General features: G+C 44.7%; 1 protein-coding gene across 1 annotated transcript; it reads right to left on the bottom strand.

Annotated features, from left to right (window-relative positions):
• Positions 1-3,596: 3,596 nt before the first annotated feature.
• Positions 3,597-20,269, bottom strand: MRAS (muscle RAS oncogene homolog). Its single transcript, XM_062498094.1, has 5 exons — positions 20,077-20,269; positions 11,440-11,593; positions 8,136-8,235; positions 6,737-6,816; positions 3,597-3,696 (listed from the first exon to the last, which is right to left on the bottom strand). The coding sequence occupies exons 1-5, from the start codon at positions 20,267-20,269 to the stop codon at positions 3,597-3,599; spliced, it is 627 nt and encodes a 208-aa protein (XP_062354078.1).
• Positions 20,270-23,393: the final 3,124 nt, after the last annotated feature.

Here is a 23,393-nt window from a genome sequence, read left to right as displayed (position 1 = left end):
TGGGGTGGCATTGTTTGGTTTTGCTGTTAACAGGCTTTAGTGCCATTTGGAGTTGGCAGGCAGAGAGGGACAATTAAACTCTGCTCATGCTAAAGGAACATGTATTTATTTCAACCAGGTACTTCTCCTTTTCTTCCTTGCCACCCCCCCTTTGAGAGACATGAGGTTGACAAACAGGTGACTTGGCTTGTACAATAAATGTCATGCACCTCAGAAGTTGGTAAGAAAACAAAGGCAGTGGCTGCCTTATAGGGAGGACCAGAGAGGAAACAGCAACATGATTTACCTGAAGGCAGTGATAGAGCTGCTATGGGATCCCAGGTCAGGGAGGTGATGACACCTTTACAAAGCCAAAACTTAGGTGGCTTAATACTTATTGTTTGTTGTTCTACAAATATTATTCAGTGTCTAAAATAGACGGAGGTTATTTAGTTACTAAATACCAATAATTCTGGAAGATTTTACCCCTCTTTTTATTTTGATTGAAGCTGCATTTTGAAGGCAAGGTCAGCCCTATGGCCAACTCTACCTTGCCAATTCCTGTTTAACAGAAGAGAAACCAGATTCCTCTGAGGCAAAGTAATGCTGGTTTACCCAGGGGCTGAAGATGATGTTAAGTCACTTACACCATCTATTCTGTGAAAATGAGCCCCACGTGTGCCTTTACAGGATCCTTCTCCAGATTGTCCCAACCACAACAAAAATGTCCCTATCCAATGGATGCTCTGTAGAAAAATATCAGCCATCCACAGCACAGTTGTTGCTGTCTGCAGTGTTTCACCAGCTGGTGTCTCCTTACCTAGGTCTGTAGGTGCAGTGCATGGCAGGGGAGATGCTCTCGATTTCCCAACAGTCCTGAAGATGACAGGGTGGGTTAGGTGGCAGAAGGATTTGTATACCTAGCTCTTTTCAGCACTGTAGGATTGACTGTCAGAGATGCAATCCTTGCTGGAAAACACTCCTTGCTGCAAACAAGTTGGTGAACATAGAACAAAACAGCCATGCTTTCCCCATTGGCCACTACTCCATATTCTGTTGTTAGTCTGCTCCTTTCCTCTCCTCCTCCTCCCCTCTGTTATTCTAATAGCTGTTAGTTGCTAAAGGAACTGAAGAAACAATTAAGAAGCTTTAGAGAAAGCAGATAATTTTTCACATGCAGTGCTGAATATGCAGCAGATATGACTCAAGATACACACACGTTTTTTTCAGGCAAGCATTCCCAAGGGTTTAAATATAAATAATAAGGATGAGGTGTTTCAGCAGAAATCTGTTATTTTTAAGTTATTTTTAAGTGGAAAAAGTTATTTTTAAGTGGAAGGGCTCTAGGAGGTATTAAAAGAGCTCCCTGAAAATGCCATCAACTTCTCGTGTGCGGGGTCCTGTAGCATTAGTAGTGTATAATTAAAACTATTAAACCAGCAGTCAGCTTAGACAGCAATTCTGGTAGGGAGGTGGTTACAGCAGCGATGGTGAAATGGGGTGGTTACAAAGATCAGACAATTTCTGATTTACTAGAGGTTTTCAAAGCAGAACAAATTAAATGCCTAGAGGGAGATGTTCCTCCAGAAGGCAGAGGCAAGTCTCAAGGACCAGAATTTGAAGTGGATGGCTTCAGTTGCTGCAGTTCTGTTCAGCCAGCACTGGGAAAAAAGCTGCGATGGTCGGGAGCCACATCTCAGCTGACACAACACATGTTGCTACTTCACTGAAGTGTATGGCCCACATCCAACCTAAGAGTCCATGAGAGACACTTCTTTCCCCAGCATCTGTCACCACACCAAAGGGACAGAGGCAGCAGCGTTACCCTGAGCAGCTTGCTGAGCCAGCCACAGGCTTTTGCCATCTTCTGGCTGTGATGAAGACTGGCCAAATTAAGAACATGTTTCCATTAGCCTCATTCACCTGAAAAATAATCAGCAGCCAACTCACTTCTAAAAAGAAGCCTGGCAAAGGGTCAAGAAATGAAATCTGGTGGCAAATGGACAAGTATGGACAACTAAGTTTGTGATGATCCATCTTGGATGGATCTTCAGTATCCAATACCAGGATTTTCTGTGCTCAGACACATATATCTCAGGCCTTCATACTCTGCCAACATTTTAAGTCATGCCCACAAAGCACATTCAAATAGGATTCAAGCCTATGAAAAGCCAGTTGCTACTTTTAAATGGGTTTGCTGACCATGTGAATTGGAGCCAATGGATTCAATCCAGCAGATGACATTCCATTAAAGACAAATTTGCTACTGCAGTTCTTACTGCCAGGAAAGGTGTGAAAGAACACGTGGCGTCTCCAGGATGCACACAGCCATATTTCTGGTGCTGCAGATGGCAGTTTAAATGCTTGCTGGTTCTTTGCCTTGTCTGTTCATAAGGCATATTTGGTCCTTGCTGTTTTCAGGGAGACATTTTAGATACAGTCAGCGTATGAAGAGACACATCCCACTTGAATCATTTTAAAAACACCTCTTCCTTTCAAGTCACCAACTTGGCGAAGGAGGGGGAAGAAGAAACACTGAGCCAAACTCCATAAACAAAGTTTTTTTCCTGTGTGTGTGAGAGGAGCCTGGGAAAAGCAAAACAATTAATCTACCCACTAGTGGCTTTGCAGGGAAAGGTTAAGGAATAATAGAGTGATATAGATTGCACCACTTTACACGTATTTATGAGGGAGAAAGTCAACACCCAAATAACAAATTCAGATTTTACTTTCTTTCTCCATTCCTCTCCATCCCCCTCCCCTAAAAATTACATACCCTTCCATTTGTAAATTACTTTAATTTAAATACTTCCAGATTAACAAAATGTCTTAAGTTTGACATATCCAAAGTTACAAAACAGAAACAAAACCTCTTGACAAAGGGTAAGAAAAAAAACAAATTCCAAGCCCAAACCTTCTTTTCTAAGCTGGAGTTTATGGTCTGTGAGCTGGCCACCCTCCAGAGTCTGACACAATGTCTGGAGCACCCAGAGCAGCTGGAATTAATTTTCTTTCTCCAAATCTATGCACTTTCATATGAAGTTGTGTTTTGGCACTGCCGCTCAAGAGAGAGTCCAGTGCAAAAAATCTAAGCCTGGCCGTTGTTTCTTTGCAACCCAACACTCACTGAGCAAACAACAAAAAGGAAGAAGAGGACAAAAAAAATTAAGAGAAAGACAAACCCTTTCCCTTCCCCCACACATACACAGACAATGGTACCAAACAGGGGGGCTATTCAAAGCGGTTCAGAAATGGGTCACAAAAGAGAAATGTTTGCAGATAAAATCAACACTTTTTTTTAAACTTCTGCCTTGGTGGTTTTTTTTTCTAATAAACATCATGGAGACCCCTGGAATGTGCTGGGGATCTTTGAGAATTGAGGTCCAGCTGATCCCTTCTGCCCCCATTGGCACAGCTCCCACGCTGGCCCTGACGTGCAGCCCCATTCCGGGGGTCCGGACCCTCTGAATCGCCTCCTCCGAGTCTGAGCTGCTGTAGGGAGCCCGAGGGGCCATGGGGCCGTGTGGGCATCAGCACCGAGCTGTGGCTCCTCGCCTGGGCTGCAGTGGGTCAAGAGGGGAGGAGGGAGGAGCCCAAGGCACTCCCAGGGTGTCCCGTCACAAAATCACGCACTGGAGTTTATGGGAGCCCGTGGCTCTGTCCCCTCGCCATTTGGCCTTTTTCTTCTTCTTCTGGCTTTTCTCTGGGATCTGTTGCCTGGTTTGGGAGATAGAGAAAGCAGGCAGGTGAGACATAAGGCTGGGTGGGATTCAGAGCCCTGGGCAGCCTGCAGAGCAGCATCTTGGTGAGCATGTGCATATTTGCATACATATCTGCACACATCCTTCCAGGACGGCGTGGCTTTTCGTGCCACACAGTTGAGAACTGCCTGCATTCTTCAGGAAGGAGGAAAGATGCTATTCAAGTTAATGGCAGGGATGTATGTCCTGCCAGGGCACTATGCCTCCAGTTGCCCAGGGTGAACTGCTGCCTCCTCCCCTGCCATGTGGGCTGCTCTGGGAAACAGGGATGCTCTAAGTGATACAATGTCATCCATTACACTGCTGGCACTCAGTAGGGAAGAGGTTGAGAGGTACAGAGAGCACAGAGAAATACACTCTTCTGCCTTTCAGCTGGCATTGCCTTTAGCCAGCTGCACTGATGCAGACTTGGTGATGGAGGGGAGCTAAAAAATAATAAACCAAAAACTGAGTTTGTTGCTCTGGTGGGGCTCTGGCCTCCTCTTAAGTTGTGAAAAGCACTGGAGAACGGACAATGAGCTGACTCCAGAAAGATGTCCCTGGCTGTCTGAAGTCACAGCCACCAGGAACACACAGCTGAGAGCTCTCCTGCACTGTGCCCCACAGCTGTGAGCAGCCTCTGAAGCGTTCTGTTGAGGGATTCTCCCTGTCCAGCAAGATGAGGCATTGCCCAGATGCCTGCTTGCAGCTACACCCGGCTGCAGCAGCTACTCTGCCAGCCCAGCAGTGCAAATGCAGCAGTAGGCTCTGTAACTCAAACACCCCATAGGCAGCCTGTAGATGTAGATTTTAGTGCAAGATAAAACATACAAACACCGGCAGCTTCAAAATGTACACCGGTAGATTCAAACCTGAGAGTCTGAACTGTTCAAAAGCAGCCTCTTTGTCATGTAATATGCCAGGCATTAAATCAACTGTTCATACCAAGTAATCCAAACACTGGGACATAAATCACTATGGCTTTAGCTGGTATTTCTCTTACAGCCTCAGCTTCCCAATTCCTGCAACCACCTGAAAAACTCAGCCTTGACTAGTAAGACTTTTTTCAGTGAATATGAAGGCTGGAGGCATGAAAAACATAATGCTTTAAAGATCAAAAGATGAAATTCAGAAAATACTTTAAACCTGGATAAACACTAAATGACCACAAGCTGTTCACACTCTTCTGGATCTGTTTTAGAGAGCCAGAAACCACACCTTGGGCCTGCTCAGGGCTTCTGCTGTGACAGTTTCTGTGTGTGCACTGCTGCAGCATAGAAGGGGCATCAGGAAATTTAAAACATCCATTGGGTGGACTCAATCACCCCACTCCTTTCTGGATTACTTCCACAAAACAGTTTCTTGCATGAAGCTAAATAAACTGGGAATCAGCCAAGTGCAATGAGCACAAACAGTGCAAACCTGAACAAGCATCCTCACCCAAAGAGCTCACAAGGGCTCTGAGGAAGCCCTTCATTTGCAAAGCCCTCCTTCAATGACAGTTATCAGGGAGATGAAATTGACATTTTATTTGAAAAAAGCGCATTTGAAAACCAGAAAAACAATACTTGGTGGGTGATGCTATCCTTTACTGTGGACAGTTTGTAACATCCAAAAACCAAGCAAAGCTGCTTTGTGGCCAATGACCAGACAGACCATGCAGCATCTCTCCCTGCTCTCTGACTTAACCTGAATTTCAGCTCTTGTGAGCATTTCTGGTGCCCTTGACGTCACAGAGGGTTTCACCTGGCTGGCAAGGATTTTCACAGCAGCTAATCAGGAAACAGAGGTGTACCACTTATTTTTGAGGTTAAGTGCATGTTCAGGGCTTGAAATTAGTAATGCCTCATTACAATACTCTTTTCAGCCTGCCTGGAGTTGCATTATGTGGAGAAAGCAAACAAAGCCTTTCTATCTTATTTTGGCTGTTTTCCTTTCCTACAGAGCAGAATAGATGGTGGTAAGAGCTTGCTGCTACACAAAAGCAATATCTAGCTAGCTAATACGGAGTTACAGAACAGTTGGGAAAGAGCTTGGGACACTTCCAACTCAGTTCTCCAAAGACTTTCTGCCCTCTGCTTTTGAGACATGTGGGAAGAGTGGGCAGTACCATCTGCTTTTGATGGAGGCTGGCTTGAGGCTGTGCTAGGATATTCACAAGTACAGATATGCTGTGAATAAATGCCTTGTAGTTTAATTGCCGGGCGAGGCACTTTGACAGCACGGTGGGGAGGAGCATGATTTCAGCTCAGCGCCCTCCCACAACATGAAAAATGAGGGCCCAGAAAATCTGGCAGACAACTAGTGCCAGAAAAACAAATCTTCTTGGAGAGAGCTGAGGTTATCAGCCGAGATGCTGGGATGGGTGTGCAGCTCTTTTCCTGCAGGGGAGCCGGGGTTGGGAAGGCAGTCCCTCCCTGCTGGCAGCCTGAGCAGGGGTTCGCCCGGAGAGCGCACGCCTGCCAAAACGAGCAGAGGCAGCTCATGCCAAAACTGGGAACAAACCTCTGCAGACTGAGGAAACCTGGGGCTTAGCCATTAGGTCATGCAGTTTCTCATACAAAATGGCTTAATTTTTTCCATGTAGTGAGCAGAAAATGTTAGAAGTCACCTACAACATTAGAATTTTGTAGAATTTTTTGCCAGTCCTTTTTGACATCTGGCAAGGTAAGACCCTGAGAGGACAAAACCATGAAAACCCAAATTACTGGTCCAGAGCTTTCAATGCCAGCCTTTTAGAGCTGATCATTATAGTAGGCTTTGCACTGTTCGTTGAATTAAAAAAAATTCATCATGGCCACAGCTTCTTCTTACTGTGCCTGGTACTGATGTCCTGCATGGGTAATTAAGTGCAAGTAACATATCTTAACAGATTAAGGGCAAGAAAGTTTATAAATACCAAATAAATATATCACCCCCACGAAAACCTGGCTCCCCAGAAATTGGCTCCTGACTCTCTGGGCCATGACTCCTGCACATGCCATCCATGGAAGGTAAGGGAGGAATTTGGAACTCACCTTATTACCCTCACAAGATCATGGAAGGCCTTATCCACATTCAGAGGTGGGTCCTTGGCACTCGTTTCTATATAGGGAATCTGAAGGAGAGAAGTGTATCATGAAAGAGATCAGTTAACAGCCTGAGTGTTGGGATAATATATTCCCTTTCAAAATGAAAAGCCTAAAGGCTGGAGAAATGGGATGGATATTACCATGGAAATACAGGTAAACAAAATGTTGTCATGACACTGCTATCAACACCCCAATGTTTACAGCAAGGTCAGGGAGAGCTTACAAAAGGTCTGGAAATAAGCACCAGGCTAAACAGCTGCTGTTGGAGCTCTGGGTTTGGGGGAGAATAATCCCAGACTTCATGTCGTCAGATGTTCTCTCCCCGAGCTGTGCTCACAGATATGAAAATAGCCGAAGGTTGTTGAAAGACCAGCACTTGCCAAAAATTCTTGCTTGCCACATTTTATTGGGACTACTGCATGAATATTTCATGACTACAATTCCCCTTCAGTGTAAAATGATCTTCCCCTTCAAAGTCTGACAGCCAGATGGGGCCTCCTAGAGTGCTTGTCCAGCACACTGGCAGATTTATAAAACTGCCTCTGATAAGGTATTTTCATGCATGGCCTTTTCCAAGGCGTGTGTATACAGATGGATACAGCATGCTGTGCTGCAGTTTAGGTGTCCTGGCTCTGACAGAAACCAGATTCCTCGGGGAGGGAGGGGAGCGAACCTGCCCTGCCAAACTCCTATCGTGGTTTGCTCAGAAACCACCACACATCTTGTCCTTTAGGCACAGCAAGCTGCCAAGAGGTCTCAGGCTTGCTTGCCTTTAACCTTTCCATTCAGTTCCACCTCCTAAGGGAGTTGTTGTCTCCCTCTGGGTATTCAGGGCTGCTGGCATTTCGATGTGATTAGTGGAGCAGCATGTGATCTACACCCATCTAAACCAATTTCTCAGGCTAAACTAAGAGCATGAATAATGCAGAGCTTAGATGGTGGGCCAGATTTATATAGGCTTAACAACCTCATTAACTTCATTATCTTTAACAAGCTGAGGCACCTGGATATACCTCCTAATGCCTGACTCTGCCTTTTCACTCCAGGAGAGTGCACTTTCTTCCCTCATCCTGAATACCTCTCACCACTTTCAGACACCTTGTACATAAGTTTTAGTGGTGGCCACAGCTCTGCTACAGCCTGGTGCACAGCAGAGATTCTGGTTTCCGTGATAAACTGGCCCTACTGAAAGGAAACTGCATAGCTGCTACTTTGTAGTAGTCAAAAATGTATTTACAGATGTTTAATTGTAAGCTTTAATTCAGCTCCTAATGAGCACAGATTTCAATTCTGAACGCCTGTAATAGGACTTTCAATAACCCATCAAATAATCCCGGAAACTTACGTTATGTTTTGTTGCCATTTCTCTCCCCTGTTCTCTTGTAATTTTCCGTAAGTGCATTAGATCAACTTTGTTTGCCACCAAAATCATTGGAAAAGACTCCCTGGAAAAAATCAAAACCACCACCCAATTATTAGCAGACTACAACAAAATTATATGCATAAATTTCACTTTTTGATGCTGACATCATCTAACATTTTCAGCTGCAGACATACCACATATGTGTAAAGAAATATAAAGAAAACCCCCAGGCCGTGCTATACATATGTTCATATTGTAAAAATTTACTTGACAAGTTGCATGCATGCACACATTCACTGTCATTTGTAGGGAATTCAGGAACTTATTGTCACATTTTTGCAATGCCTGATGATAGCTAAGCCTGAAGATCCAACCAGGTGAAGAAAGATCTAGAGAATTAGCCAGAAAATCAACTGAGACATAGAGACAGAACTTGGACAGGAGACTGGGACTCTTTTGTAGCAGTTAAGGCATCTCAGTAACTGCATGTCTTGGCAAGATACCTGAGGGATGATGGAAGAATTGGAGTAATTTCATTCCTGGTCATCCACTGAGAGACTCTGTGGGGGAAGGAAAGATGGACTCTGGGAGCTGGTGCTTAGAGGGGCATCAAATGGTGGAGAAAATGAGCGGGAGCAAAAAGATGCCCATCAGCTGTTACCCCAAGACAAACTGAACTTGGCAGTGGTATTTGGAAGGAGGCTGGAGGAAGCCAAAGAGATTTGCTAAGCTTCCAATGCTATTATCTACCATTTCCTGTTTCTAATCCCAGAAAAAATATCAAACCCATCTCCCTCTGTAATAACACTCAGTATTTCCTTAACTGCCAGGCTTGTAAGCACCTGTCTTCCGCCACCACCTTTGAAGAGATCCATCTGTCCATAGCATATCCTATGCAAGGCTCTCCCCCTCTTCTCCTGCAGAAAGCTCCACTGTTCCAGTGATAAATGGAGCCAAGGTTGGGAGCCACGGCAGGTGTTGGCAGTGCCACTCTCTCCTCTGGCTTCAGAGCAATCAGCTGCTGCAGGGCCACTCCACTGCTGGGAGGGAGGAGGTCCCTTCTGATCACTGACAGCTACTGCAGTATTGTTGTCTTATAGTTAACTTTAAGCCCTCCCAAATGATCCCAATGTTCTCTCCTGTAACAGAGCTGATTTTACTGGGGTAAGGAGCAGCTGCTTGTACTCATTTCTGTATAAAACACTTTCCTGGGCAACTCTGGATTTTTAAACTGTGTTTCTGGGTCATATTTCATCGAGATGATAAGAGCTCCATCTTCCCTTTGGCACATTGCCCCATTGCTCTGGCTGGAAAAATACCGCACTGCACTCTGCATTTTAAACGAGTCTTAGAGTTATTAATTCTGATAATGTGACTGTGATTTAATGTTAATACCTGAGTATTGATATATCTCAACTCTGATCCTTCTGGAGCAAAATATTTGCTTGTCTGGATTATTTGATTGCTTTTTGGCTTGCTGCACATTGATTAGAAAGGGATTATTTTGGATAGTATCTCATTTGCCTTGTTTACATCAGGCATAAAGCTCTGTGGGGACTTGGTTCCCTATTGTAAGCTGTACAACTGCTAGTTGGACAAAACTATCCAACTGCTAGTTGGACAAAAATTCCACTGTTGGGAATTTTACTATAATGAAAATTGTGGAAAGAAATGGGAAAAGGCTTTGAAGCCCTATTAACACAGCAGCCTGCAATTCCTTGAGATTTTAAGTTGCCAAAGCTGTCTTCCAGACTGAAAACCAGGGTGATGCTCTGCTCCAAGCTACCTGTGGACTTGGCAGGAGGGTTTTTACTCATGCTGCTCCCACTGCTGTGATTTTCTGACCCAGCTCAGGTTTTGGGTGAAGCATTAATACGCTCCTCACGCTCGGAGTGGTGCCGAGTGGGGAAACACAAACAACCTCACCAGCCTGTTTCACTTCCTGCCTCTCACACGCTGCTGCAGCATTTGCACGGCATGTGGAGGGTAAAAGTTTCAGTCCAGAGCAAACAGTGAACACCACATCTTATTTTCACCAAGTTAAATTAGATCAAATCAGCATCAGATTGGGGCAGGTTACAGGAAATTCTGTCCAGTCTCCTTCAGCTTTTAGAAACAGATTTACTTTGCCCTTAGCTAAGCCAGCAGTGCTTAGACTGCTGTGATCTGAGAGGCTGACTGAGTGACTGAAATTCTTCTTCATTTAAATGAAATCAGAGGGAGGTTTTTCCTTTACTTTTCACTCTTGTGGGCTACACTTTGGATGCTTTACTGGAAGAGCTGTCAGCTGTGAACCTCACATGATATGAGTCCACCCTTCCTGTGGGGAAGTTATTCAGAGCTGTGAAAGGAAGCCAGCAACGAGGCCCAAACCCTCTGGTGACTTTTCTTGATGACTTCCATAATTAAAAGCTATTATGAATGGAAAAACTAAGTGTTTCAAATCTGCAGACATATAAGGGCTTAATTCACACCCCACCCAGCGAGGATGGATCCATTGCCTCTTGAAATGGGATGGGAAGAGGGAGTTATCTTGGAGGTAAACCAGCAGCTTCTCCTCACTCTGCCAGGACACATTTATTTACCATGATTAAACTCCCAGTGCTATATTCTCCCCTGCACATGCAGGGAGGAGAGAGACAACCTCTCTTGCTTTTTCCCCAGGAACAGACAGATGTTTTATTCTGTGCAATTATTTGCTGCAGAGCACAGTGCATTAACTACATTACATCCCTGGTAAAGAATACAGTTCCTTCCAGCACAAGTTTTCCCCCTTCAAGACACTCGTTCACACCCCCAAATTACACAGGGCCTTCCAAGGTGTGTTAGGTGTGTTTTGGCACAAGCACGGGAAAGGGAGATGGTGCCAGCATACACAAAATAATTAGGGCCGAATGCTTGCTGACTCTCTGCTGGTAATCCCAAAGTGACTGCACTGTGCACAGAGCATCCTTCCCCCTCCTCAGAGCTGAGCTGGTTACCTTCAAAGGTGTCTGATCTCTCTTTCTCACACTGCTCTTCCAGACCATTCTGGCAGAAGTTTCTCCCTTCCAGACTCATTTTCACTCCATTGTAACACTACTGACCCTTTCCACATTGGAAGCACTTCATGCTTATTAGAAGACTTAAACCACTTCTTATTCACCATACTGAGACCCACAAATCAATCCCACACAAGGATTTGTCTCAGGACAGCCAGAAAGCAGAGGCTGGGGTGAGACCAGGATGGTTGGCAGCAAGGTGGGAGCCTGGTGGGTCAGGCAGTGCCCAGCCCAGTGGTACCCACCTGTCCTTGACTCGGAGGATCAGCTGGTGGAACCGGTCCACGTGCTCGAAGCTGGCCTTGTCTGTCACCGAGTAGACGATAAGGAAACCATCTCCAGTCCTCATGTACTGCTCCCGCATCGCACTGAACTCCTCTTGGCCTGCAGTATCCAGAACTAGGACAGAAGAGACAAAGGTTTTTAATTACTGTAGCTGCTGGCACCACTATGTGTCCTGTGGCCTTTCTGCCTCTGCTGGGCTTGCTCAAAGACTGTAAAAAAAAAAATAAAAAAAATCTCATGAAATCAAGTTGGATGGACAAGGGGGTTTCTGTCCCAGACCTAAGTTGAGAGCACATGGAGGGGAGGATGACTATATGGATTTCAGTTTCCTTTTCCAGTACCAAATACTGATCACTGAATTTGGAAAGTTGCTCCTCTGGCAACTTATGGCTCAAAGTATTTCACAGCCCTCCCAACTTTTCCCTCTTCCAGCAAAGAAAACTCAAGACCGGAAGATTAGCTAAAAGTCAGTTTAAATGTCAGGGATAACCTACAAAATGCATGGTGAAGTAGTGCTGGGAGACAACCCAAAGTAATAGCTACATTTTCCTTTTCTCAGCACCTGGATATTATTTCTAGACAGTTTTGTCCTTTCAGAGTAAGCCTTGGGGAACTCCCCTTAAATATTTAGTCCCAAATGGTGTGCCGATACTAAGGAGGTAACTAAAACAGATGGAAAAGCTTTAAGTGCCTTGCATATCCAATACAGTGATCACATTTCTGTGAATAAATCCATGCTCAAATCCCCTAAAACACCTCAGTTGCAACAGCCACCCAGATGCTGTTCCCCACTAGATTAAATTTAATGGAATCATAACTCACTGGTTCTCCATGGGTCTGTCTCACAGGGGGTCCCATCACCTGTGGAACAAGGTACCCCAGCCTTCTGGGTAAACACCACATACTGAGACACATCATCACTAGTTCCTGAGCCCCAGCTTTGTGTACAGCAAGGATTTTGACTGGAAGGAGGAAGGTACAAGAGGAGTTCATCAGTTCAGACTATGCCAGTACAAACATGGGGAGCACTTGAAGTGCATCAGCTGCTCAGAAGTACTAGTCTTAATGCATCATTGCACCCCAGAGGCAACTCATGATGTCCCAGTGGGACCTTTATGATGACTGGGAACATTTTCACATCCCAGTCAACTGGGCTGGGTGGGAAAACTCTTTTGCCTCTGCTGTACAGCTGTGGTGTAAACATCTACTGCCACAAGTGATGGGGAAAGCCCAGGGCAGCCATGGATGGAGTCAGTGGCAGAAGCATACTGCTGACAGAGCAGCAGGGCTTGACACAGGTTTGTCTAGTCTGAACAGGCCCACAGACCCAGCCAGGTGTTCCCTGTAGGGGTAAGTGCTCAGGCTGCCCCAGTGTCCAGATAGGACCATGATAAAGACCACTTTGCTGCATCAGCACAGGTGGGCATGGGTGGACACACTGCAGATCACAGCACACCCCATGAGCCAGCCACACACCTCCACTGCACACCTGGAGGAGAAAAAGATACACTGGAGGACTTGGACACCTTCCTTGGGAATGGCAGGCCCTTTAAAGCCTTCAGCCTCATTTGTTCTCCTACCTTAACTGGTCTTGAATGTCTGTTTTCATGAGCTCTTAAGGTAAAAAGAGATTCTAGGCTCTTGCAAAGACCCCAAGATTTAGGCTTATTTACCAAGACTGTTGGAAAGCCATCTGAATCTCTTCATAGCCTTTTATCCTGCTCCTCCCCTCTAAACCTAGGAAACAAGGGTCTCAGCTCAAAGGCATATAGGCTATTCTTAAGGACTGTACAAAAAATAAGAAAAAAAAAGGAAATAGAAGAACAATCCAAAGATACTGCAAGTGCTGATAAATTTCTATGCCCTGGGCAGAATTGCTACCATGGAATAAGTCCAGGACTCTGGAGCTGGGATAGAAGAGGAAATAAATTTTTCCTACCTGCCCAACCCGTACAGAGAGGCTGGGCTGCCCTTGTCTGACTCCTGCAGCGGCTAGACACGGTGTCAGGGCAGGGCTGAGCTGACAACCAGCACACAAACCCAACTTGTGGTCAAGTGGGAGAGCTCCCTGCCAAGACCTGAGCCCTCCTTCCCCCGAGAGAGGGCAGGTGCCCCAGCACAAACTGTGGGCAGGAAGGTGGAGATGGATGTGCTGTATCCTGCATGGTAATTTGTTTAGGGCCTTCCCCTTGCTCTGGCACATTTGCAAACTTCCCATGAAACACATAAGAAGCATCCAGCTCTGCCTTGGCACCCTTCAACCCATCCCTAGCTGCTGCCCCTCCAAAGCTCTGCATCCCTTAGGAGAGGGGGCAAGCCCTGGTAGGGGCTGTGGGGATACCCCACTGCATGGTGCTCTCCTACCTTGCCCGGATCTTGCCCATCACACTAAAAACAGGCAGAGCTGCTGTGTCAGCAGCTGCTATTTAAAGGGAATTCACTTGCAGCATTGATAAAATGGTAAGTCCAGGCAGCATTTAAAATGGCAATTTGAAAGTGTAAGTATAAGTAACACAGCAGTGAAGGTTAAGTTTAATTGCAGATAGGTTATTCATACAAAGTTAAGCATTGTGTAGATGGCCAGAGAAAGTCCTTGTCTTAACTTTAAATGTGCTCTTCATCAAGGCAAACCCCCTAACAAAGACTAACACTTTTGTGCTTTGTGAGTTGCAAGCAACAAGGACAGTGATCTGGATCCTTTGTAGGCAGGACAGGACCACATCCTGAAAAGCATCAGCACCAAAAAAGGGCCAGATGTAAGTGGCTTTGCTTGTGGTATTATCTTGCGGCATAAAAGCTTCAAGAAAACTCCTACCTATAGAAATGGGGAAGTAGCAAGGAGAAACCCTGGCAAGGGGTAACTCAGAAGGTGACTGGCTTCCCAAAGTCAGCAAATGTTAGCCAGCATTCACTTTCTTCTAAAATTCCTGTTTCTACAGACAGGATGCCAGAAGACAGAAATAACCATGAGTAGAGAACTGTGAGCTGGTACACTTTAAACCACCACTGGCAGAACATAAATGCCAGTATGGAAACAAGGCTGGACCAAAGCACAGTGGATTTCTCCTACATCACTCTTCCAAGAACTGAAATCTGACTCATGGGCTGCACAGTGCATTGTCAGGGACTTCCAACAGAAAACTTGGTCAAGTTCTCATAAATTTGGCCAAAGAAGCAAGGAGGAGCAATTATGGAAGCATTTAGGTAAGCTGAAGGAGAGAGAAGCTGAGGATGATGTCTGATGTATGAACAGACATCCAAAGAGGGCAAAGCCATTTACAGCTATCATGAGACCAGCTGGAGACTAAACTAAGAGCAATTAGGCTGAGAGAACCCAGCAGGGAGGTCTCCTGCTTTGCAGGTAAGAGATTGCTGAGTGAAGAAATGGCCTTTTCTACTTTCCAGTGGATGTGACCCCCAGCTGCTGTGATGAACTCCTTGCTAATTGAATCCTGCCCCTTTAGAGCTCTCCACACCATTTTCCTTGAATCCTGATGGGTTATGCAAGAGTGCAGCTGCCTAGAGAGCACTTCTGAGCAGGCACAGGAGCCCAGGAATACACGGGAATTTGTGGTCCAAAATAGAAGCTCTTGGAGCTTCAAGGTGTATCATGTGGCAATGTCTCTGCATCCAACAGTGCTCTAAGTGCCCATCCAGAGACAAAGGCACTTGGTGAATCTAAACCAAGGGCAGAGGCATACTGTGAACTCTAAGTCAACAATGGCATTGCTTTTTCTGGAGCCTAGGCTGGATTCAGTTCAAACACAGCATTCCCAGCCTTTGAGGAGCTCAGATCTGCTTGCACAGGTGAGTTCTCTTTTCATATTTACGCAAAATTTCCTCCTACACCTTTACACTGCCAGGAAGCTGGGTGTATTGGTCACCTCAGAGAGTTTCTCCACTGTCCATGGCATCTAGAAGGGATAAAGATGAACTGACAGGCACATTAACCCATATTCTGTCCTTCACCTTTTGTATTTCACTGCCATGTAGCTTGGTACCTAAGCCCAATGGAAAATTTAACTTGAATTTCCAAGTCAATGTAACGAGTCTCAGGCTGAGGAAAGCCACTTCCACAGTCTGTTTGCTCCCATCAGCAGCATGGTGGGAGAGGGCACTCCTATCAGCCACTGGCTTCAGCTGAGGAATTGCTATTCTGGGCACTGCACAGATGGAGCACTAGGGTCACAGTTCCTGTTCTGTATCCCCACAGCCCAAGTCACCTTGAAGAGGTCTGAGGGGCCCTTGCCAAGTGTAGATGCTTCACTCGGTCACTGATGCTTCTGCTCCTTCTCAGACAGAGCTATGCTGCCCCTGGCATGACAGCTTTCCTCAGCAAAAAATACATGATAGGAAAACACGGGCTTTTATGAGTCCTTCTTCTGTGCCCTAGCTAAATACACAGATGTTAGAATATGGAAAACCCAAGTACTTGAATTCTTGCCCTTTCTTTAAGCAAAAAGAAGAGAGGAGTCTTCAGGAGAAAAGCTTCTACATCAATAAACAGAATAAAGATGCAAGCCCTTAAAGGAGCTCTCTCTAACAAAGGGCAAGTATTCAAAGCCTTGTATTTTCCATGTTGCAACATCAAAATTTTCCTGGCAGGAAAAAATCCCCACAACCCATGACAAAACCCCCTCTTTCATGGCTGCAAAATCCCAGCAATTAAGGGAGGGGAAATACTGTACACAAAAATAAAAGAATGGATGTACAAATTTAGCTTGAATTTTAATGCTCTCAGTGATGCTACTCAAAGTCTAAATTAACAAAAATGAGAAGAGAGCCACAAACCAACCCTTCTGCCTGCAAATCTGTAGTAATCTTTGATCTCCCTCTGGCCTCATGGCTGAGTTGATCTCAAGTTCCCCTAGAAGAAAAGCAGACCGTATGCCCAGGGATGACTAGCAGCAAAAACCCTCAACAAAAAGAGATGTAAGGGATAGACAGGTGGGAAGGGCAGAGAGCACGTGGGGGAAGGAATGGAGCTTGGTATGACTGCCCAGTGGTGCACACCAGGCTCTGCAGGTCCAGCCCAGCACAAAGGAACCCCAGGACTGGGAGGAGGTCTTGGGAAGAGAACGAGAAGGGAAACTGAAGCTCAGGAGCAGAAAGACAACTTCTAGGCTGTGAGAGTTCAATCAAAATCGTACCAGGGAAAGGAAAGGGAAGAGAAGGGAGACCACAGCTTCCTTTCATCCAACACAATTCCTTGTTTGGCCAGTACCAATTGGCACAGCCCTACTGACAGCCAAGAGTTCAGCCCAATTCCCCAACAACACCAAGCCATGTGCTTGTGGTCATCTCTTCATCTCCTTTTGCTTGCCACCTTTTTATCCCTGTGTGGTGTATGAGCCATAAGGAATTCTGAACCATAGGGAATTTTTTGCCATATTAAGGTATTCCATTTTTGGCTTCATGGCTAGATTAATAATTCCAGACTGGCAGAGAAATCCTCTGTACTTGCTAAGTTAGCCTGCACATAGAAAGGAGAGTACAGAATTAATCACAGCAATGCAATTGGAGCAAGAGCTAATCAAAGCAGATTAACCCTGGCCCTCATTTAATTCTGACCTCGTGTCTGTACAGCACTTGCGTGTGAGTGCGTTTCACCAAGCACAGCACCGTGCTGATTTCAGCACAACCACCAGGGAATAAACCAAGATAACAAATGCAGAGAAAAGTGGAGGCCTATCCTAAAGACTCTAAATTAGAGTGGCAGCAACCAAAAAAAAATGGGCTAGCCACAAATTCCCTGTGCATCTTTGATTCAGGTTGAGTGCCCTCTTCCACTCTACAATACTAGTCTTCCAAGACCATCAATGGTCTTCTAAAGCTGGCATAACATCTACAGTAAAGTGGTTTTGTGTAGTATGGAACATGAACACAACAAACACAGGTCCCACAATCTTCTGGGAGGCAGGGAACTATCATAGACAACTCTGGTGAGAAAAACTGAGAGATGTGTCCAAGCCAAAGAACAAACAGGCAAAAGAAGATTTTGAATGTAGTTTTTGCTCCAACATCTAAAACAAAACCCTATTCCATTTCAGTCTACTTTCAGTGAGAGATTTCAGCAAAGGAAAAAAAAAATGCAAGTCAAACATTTCATCATGCAACCAGTTAGTGCTGTTGAATAAATGTGGGTGAAGGTCTTCATGGAAGGATGCCAAATGCTTTATGCAAGCTGGCTAGCAGAAGGATTTTTTTACAACATATTGCTGGTGCAGTTACAAAATGCTTGAGATGCTTCGTGCAGAACTGCTCAGGCAACAGCCTGGGAAAGGGTGGGCTGTTTCCTGTTTTTAAAGTTGTTGGATTTGGTCTTTTTAAGATAATAACTGTTTCTGAAAATTTGAAAACTTTTAGAGCCCCTTATGCTATATCCTTACTTCATGTTCTAAAACTAGTTCCTATTTTGGGGGTGGGCAGCTGCTTCTGCCCCCCAAGCACTGCATGAAACCTCAGCTTATAAAGGCTTTGGTCATTAAGAACAACTGGAAAGTCTAGGATTTATCATGATGCATCTTTACCCTACCTATCATGCTTGTCCCTAATTTTATACTGTAAGTGATTCATGTAGCCACAACAAGAGCAACTGTCCCAGTATATGGTGACCTCAGAATGGCCTAGATCCAGAGTCTGTGACAGAGAGCTGAGGCAAATGACACGGTGTTAGTCAGTCGTGGTGCCCTGTTTCTGCTGGGCAGATGGAAAAGGGTCACATCCTTTTTCAGGCGAGAATATTGCCTTTCTTCCAAAATTGTGATTGTTCAAAATCTCAAGTGGTAGGAAAGAGAAGCAGCTGCAGTTTCACTTCTCTAGCTGTGAAGCATCTGTAGGCACACAAGCCCTGGAAGTCAGGGATTCCCAATATGCCATTCAAGGCCACAGCTGAATTCAGTTCAGCCCAAGTACAGCCATTAAGCTCCATCTGAGCAAAAGAAAGGCTTTTGCATTAAAACAAAGGGTTAACTTTCTGCTTGTTGGAAAACAATTTCTTTCACCCCTCCCACTCAGATCAGGTTTGGTTGTTTTTTGGTTGTTTTTCTTTTTTGTCTGAACAAAAATTCCAAATATTCAGTAAAATATGCTGTTTCTACTTTTCAATAATTGCTTTTTCAGGCAACAACAGGTACAGCAGCTGGTATGTGTATGTGTGTATATATATGTCAGAACATGGGGCATACCGATGAAGATAAAAGTTACTCATTTTAGAGGGCTGGATTCGGGGCTCAAAATAATGAATTTACAGCAGGATTGGATTTTTCTTTTAGACAGGATTTTAATAATAAGGGTGCATGTATACATTATGAGATGGTTAATTAGGAGCATATATCTTTAATGCAGATGACAAGGAGAGACATTTTGGCACCAATTTCACAAATACTGCCTCATATCAATTATTAACATATTCAAATGAACAAATGTTGGCCAGATTAACTTGTTTTGTTGTTTGCTGGTTTTAATACTGAATAAAAGTTTTTTAATACTGAATAAAAGCTGCTCTTTGAAGGACTTTGTGGCCATTTGTACTCACTAAATTATATCTGATAAATCCTTAAGAGTACAACTAAGATCTCAAGTTTCCAGACCAAGATAAAATTCTTCACAGCAAACCCCACCAGCATCCACATTCCACCACTCATTATAATCCCCCAGTTTTCTGTCCCCACACACCAATGACACTTATGCAGTGACACCAAAGATCTTGAACACCTTGGCGACAAGGGGAGGAGGTAGAACTTGGCTCAAGTGGGACTAAATTTAGTTCAGTTATGTTAGTGGCCACATACGAACTTGGGTAATTAAGGCACAAAATACTTGCTTGCTTTTATGTACTACCTAATTATTGTATAAAGCAAAACAAAACTTACAACATTTAAGAGCACGATTTCCTTTGTACGCCTCATGCAGCTTTAGGTATTACAGGGCTTTCTCCTCACATGCTAATCAAGTGCTAATCAAGGTGGTTTTTTGTTACTTTTTTTTTTGTCTTTGTGTTTCACTGTTGCTTTGTTAAAAAAAAGGCAGTTTTTCTTCAAAGAACTGAAAACTCTTGGTTACAACAGATTTCTGATCTCCACACTGGTACCCTACCCATATTTAAGTGAAACAGGTAAATAAATATGAAATCATCACACCTGAATGACTGGATTTAAGAGCTGTAACAATTCTTCCCTGCCAGTGGACAACAGCTTTGATTAAATGTTCTTTCTGGCTGTAACCCTCACTCAGTTACCCACTCACTGTTATTTCCCATGGGATGAGCTCAACCTCAATGAAGTACCATTAGCAATAGCCACCTGGCAGGGCTGTCATTCACCAGCTGCAGAAGCCTACTCCAAATATCCATGAGGATGTGTAGGTTTTCACAGGCCTGCAAGAAATGTTTCTGTACAGAACTGGAACCAATGCAACTGGAAGCAGAAGCTTTGCTGGAGACCAGCTGCAGACCATGCACTGCAAATCCAGACCCTGCCAGCCCACAGTAGAGTAGGAGGGACATGGGGACACGACAGGCTGTGGGAGACACTGATGTCTATTTGCAATTGTGCTCAGCTAGAAGGGAAAGGGGATCATGACAGTAGCTTGCTTACCATCAAGAATTGCCCACTGCCCATCTATTTCTGTGTGCTTCAGGTAGGAGTCTTCAATAGTTGGGTCATAGTCTGGCACAAAAATCTTCTGGAAAAACTGAATAGTGAGAGCACTCTTCCCCACACCACCATCTCCAACAACCACCAGCTTGTACGTGGGGAGGTTTTCGCTGGGAACAGCACTTGTAGCCATGCTTCCAGTGTGCTGAACCTGCTGGAGAAAGAGATCACCTCCAGTCACTCAGCAGCAATGACAAGAGGGCAATAGGCATAAGGCAGCTTTTACCTGCTGCCTCAAAAGTGAGAATGAGGGCAACTCTGACATCCAAAATCCTTTTGGACAGAGCAGCAGCGCCAGCCCTTCCCAACAGCTCTACTCCAACTCAGACCCAGCACTTACAAGTACAGACAACTCCACCACTGTGTCTTGTTTACTCCTGCCTTATCTAGAAGCATTGCTAATTGTCACCAAAGGCACATGCAACACCTATACCATTGAATACCTTTCCTACAGGGGCTGGGTCCACACAGCAATGACAAAAATCGCCCTGGCTCAGTGCACCTATCAAGCTCCTGGCAGTTTCCTGTTGCCAGTGACCAAATCCCATTGATAAGTCAGTTATGCTATTCTTCACTCCTTAACCCAAGGTATAGCAAACATTAAATTGTGTTTAATGGGGCCAGATCTGCAGGCAGAACTGGTGGTGATGGATGAAACTGGAGTTAAAGGTCCAATCCTGGCTCTGCCAGCAGACAAAAATGCACTTAGCTGCTTTCTTCTCTCTCACTTTCAAGTTTGAGAAATAAAAACAAGAAGGCAGCAGGCCAGGAACAGCAGGTGGTTTTTGTTTTGCCTTTCTTTTAAATTTTTATTTAAATCCTCAACCCTGCTGTGGCAGGAAGGCTGGTGCCTGTGGCTGTGACACAACCAGGAGAGCAGCTTCCCCACAGCATGGTCACACTGCTCCCCTCACCTCACAGCTGCCTCCTTAGAGAAAGATTAAAAAAAATTCCCTGGCCGAAATTGGGCAACAGCACAGGTATGTGGAGAGAGGAGGAGAGGCAGCCACTGCTGACTGCCCCATTTCAACACTCAGCAGCAGAGACTGCTCATTTAAGAAGCCAGGCAGGAGGTTCTGTACATGTAAGTGCCCTCCACCCACCCATGGGCAGCAGGGATGCTGACTCAGAACACAGAGGAAACAGATGGTCATCTCCCAGATCTGAATGACCACTGCCTTTTCTGGGAGGTCTTACAAACTTAAGGAGAAAATAATAATAAAAAATCCATCCTAATGTTAAGGCTGAAGACAAGGCAGTTGATTTTCTTAGTATTGGTTTTCTTGAAAATACTGTTCAGTGCAGCAGCAGCAGCTGTGGTGACACTTTCTACAGGCACCTACTCCCAGACATTCTGGTTTTTCTGGTGTCCTTTGAGCTGCAGGTGCTGGCTGGGCTCAGGACTGAGGTGGGACCAGGACTGCTGTGAGGGAGCCTCCATATAACATTGGCTCCCAACCTGTATACCCACCAACCCATGCAAGCTTCTGGAGGCTCTCCCAATAACCCTAGGAAATTATTTTTCATTAAAAAGACAACTTTAACCTTTTCACCCTCAGAAACCACCAAGCAAGGCTGATGTGCTCTTGTCAAAACACAAGAACATAATCCCCTAATCGAGGTTAGTTTCTGATTTCCCTAGTCCCTTTCTCCAAAATAATTTCTTCAGTTTAATCCAAAATTTTGAACCATAAAAGCACTTTGACCTGGCAAACTTGGGAGGTCTCACGTTCTTTCAATTTACTTCAGACCCCATACCATCTCTAAAAAGAAAAATCCACAAGGAAGAGACAGAGGATGAGATTGCTGAGATTGCTAAGAACAGCAAAGGACTCTTGTCTAAGTTGAAACAAGCCAACATTTTCAGAGCAAGAAGAAGCATGATCAAGTCTGCTTGTTTCTAAACCACCTTTGGAGGAAATTCTTGAGAATAGCAAGAATTTCCACTGCAAGCAACAGCTGCTGGATGGGGAGAAGACCAAACCAGCTGAGATTTCAAATAGTCTTACTGCATTTCCTCACAACAACCCCAAAGAAAATTTTCTTAGCCCTATTTTTGAGTAAGCCACATTTATGAGACCATAGATCAATATGCAGCAAGCTGGGCTGCAGAAAAACCTATGAACTTCAACTAAATGCCTTATTTTTGCTTGAAAAACCAAGTTTTACTTCTGTGTAATCCTTCTTGGGTCAGATGATCCTCACAGCCTTTTTGAAACAGACGCTGGCTAAAGCTCTGCCTCTCCTTCCAACACATTTAATGGCAATTTTTTGCTTTGCCCATGGCCAAGATTTTACCCCATCCTTCTTTACATGGCAGAGCAGCTCCAGCCAGGCAGAATGAAAGACTGTTATTGACATGGCAGGGGACAGTCCGTGGATGTAAAAAACATACTCAGTTTGTACACGATTTTTGACCTCCTCACAAAACCACAAGCTGCTGCTTGGCAACAAGCATTACATTTTCACTGACATTTTGTGCCAGCCATTTTAACCTGCTCCCACGAAGCCTCAAGCTTATCTTGCATGAAATGCTCCCCAAAGTACTAGGATAATGTTTAGCCCCATTGCACAAACTGTGTCTCTGCCCAGCATGCTCATCGGCTGAATCGGGGCATTCGCTTCCCGTTCTTTCCAGAAGTTTGGTCATGCTGTGTGTCTGAACCACCAGACTGAGTGTTATGTAGCCTGGGGAAAACAGCAAGAACTGAACTGAAAAAAAAAAAAGGAAAAAAGAAAGAAAAGAAAAAAAAGTCAAGAACTGTAAGCTGGTTTGTTGAGCACAACTCCCAGTATTTTAGGGGATGCTAGCATAAAAACTAGATGAAAACATCAGAGTGTCAAAAGGAAGCAGGTTTAGATGTTTCTGCAGGATTGTTTTTGCTGCTCAAGGAAACACTCCTCTTCTACTGTGATGGGAGGTCCCTTGCTCCAGCCATGCATGTACATAATGAAAACCTTCTGAAAGTCAAGCACTACAGCCCCTCTACCCCTCCACCTGCCCTGATAACCAAAGCAAGAAGACACTCATGCCTTGACAAGATTATAAACTTAACCAGCTCATGATTCAAACCTTTAAAACATACATAATTTCCTGGAAAAGACTAAACACTCCCAAGGATGCACAGAGCTAGAGGCAAGTGCAAGAGTTGGGCGGATTTTCATGTGGTTTTGGCAAGAGTACTGACACAGTCTTCCTCAGACAGGAGTAAGAATAAGCGTGTTTGCTGTAGATATGACTGGGAAAAGTGAAGCAC

This window comes from Cinclus cinclus, chromosome 9, assembly GCF_963662255.1.
Source record: "Cinclus cinclus chromosome 9, bCinCin1.1, whole genome shotgun sequence".
In the NCBI taxonomy this organism is placed as follows: domain Eukaryota; kingdom Metazoa; phylum Chordata; class Aves; order Passeriformes; family Cinclidae; genus Cinclus; species Cinclus cinclus.
The sequence above is the reverse complement of the archived record's forward strand: the minus strand, read 5'-3'. Positions and strand labels throughout refer to the sequence as shown.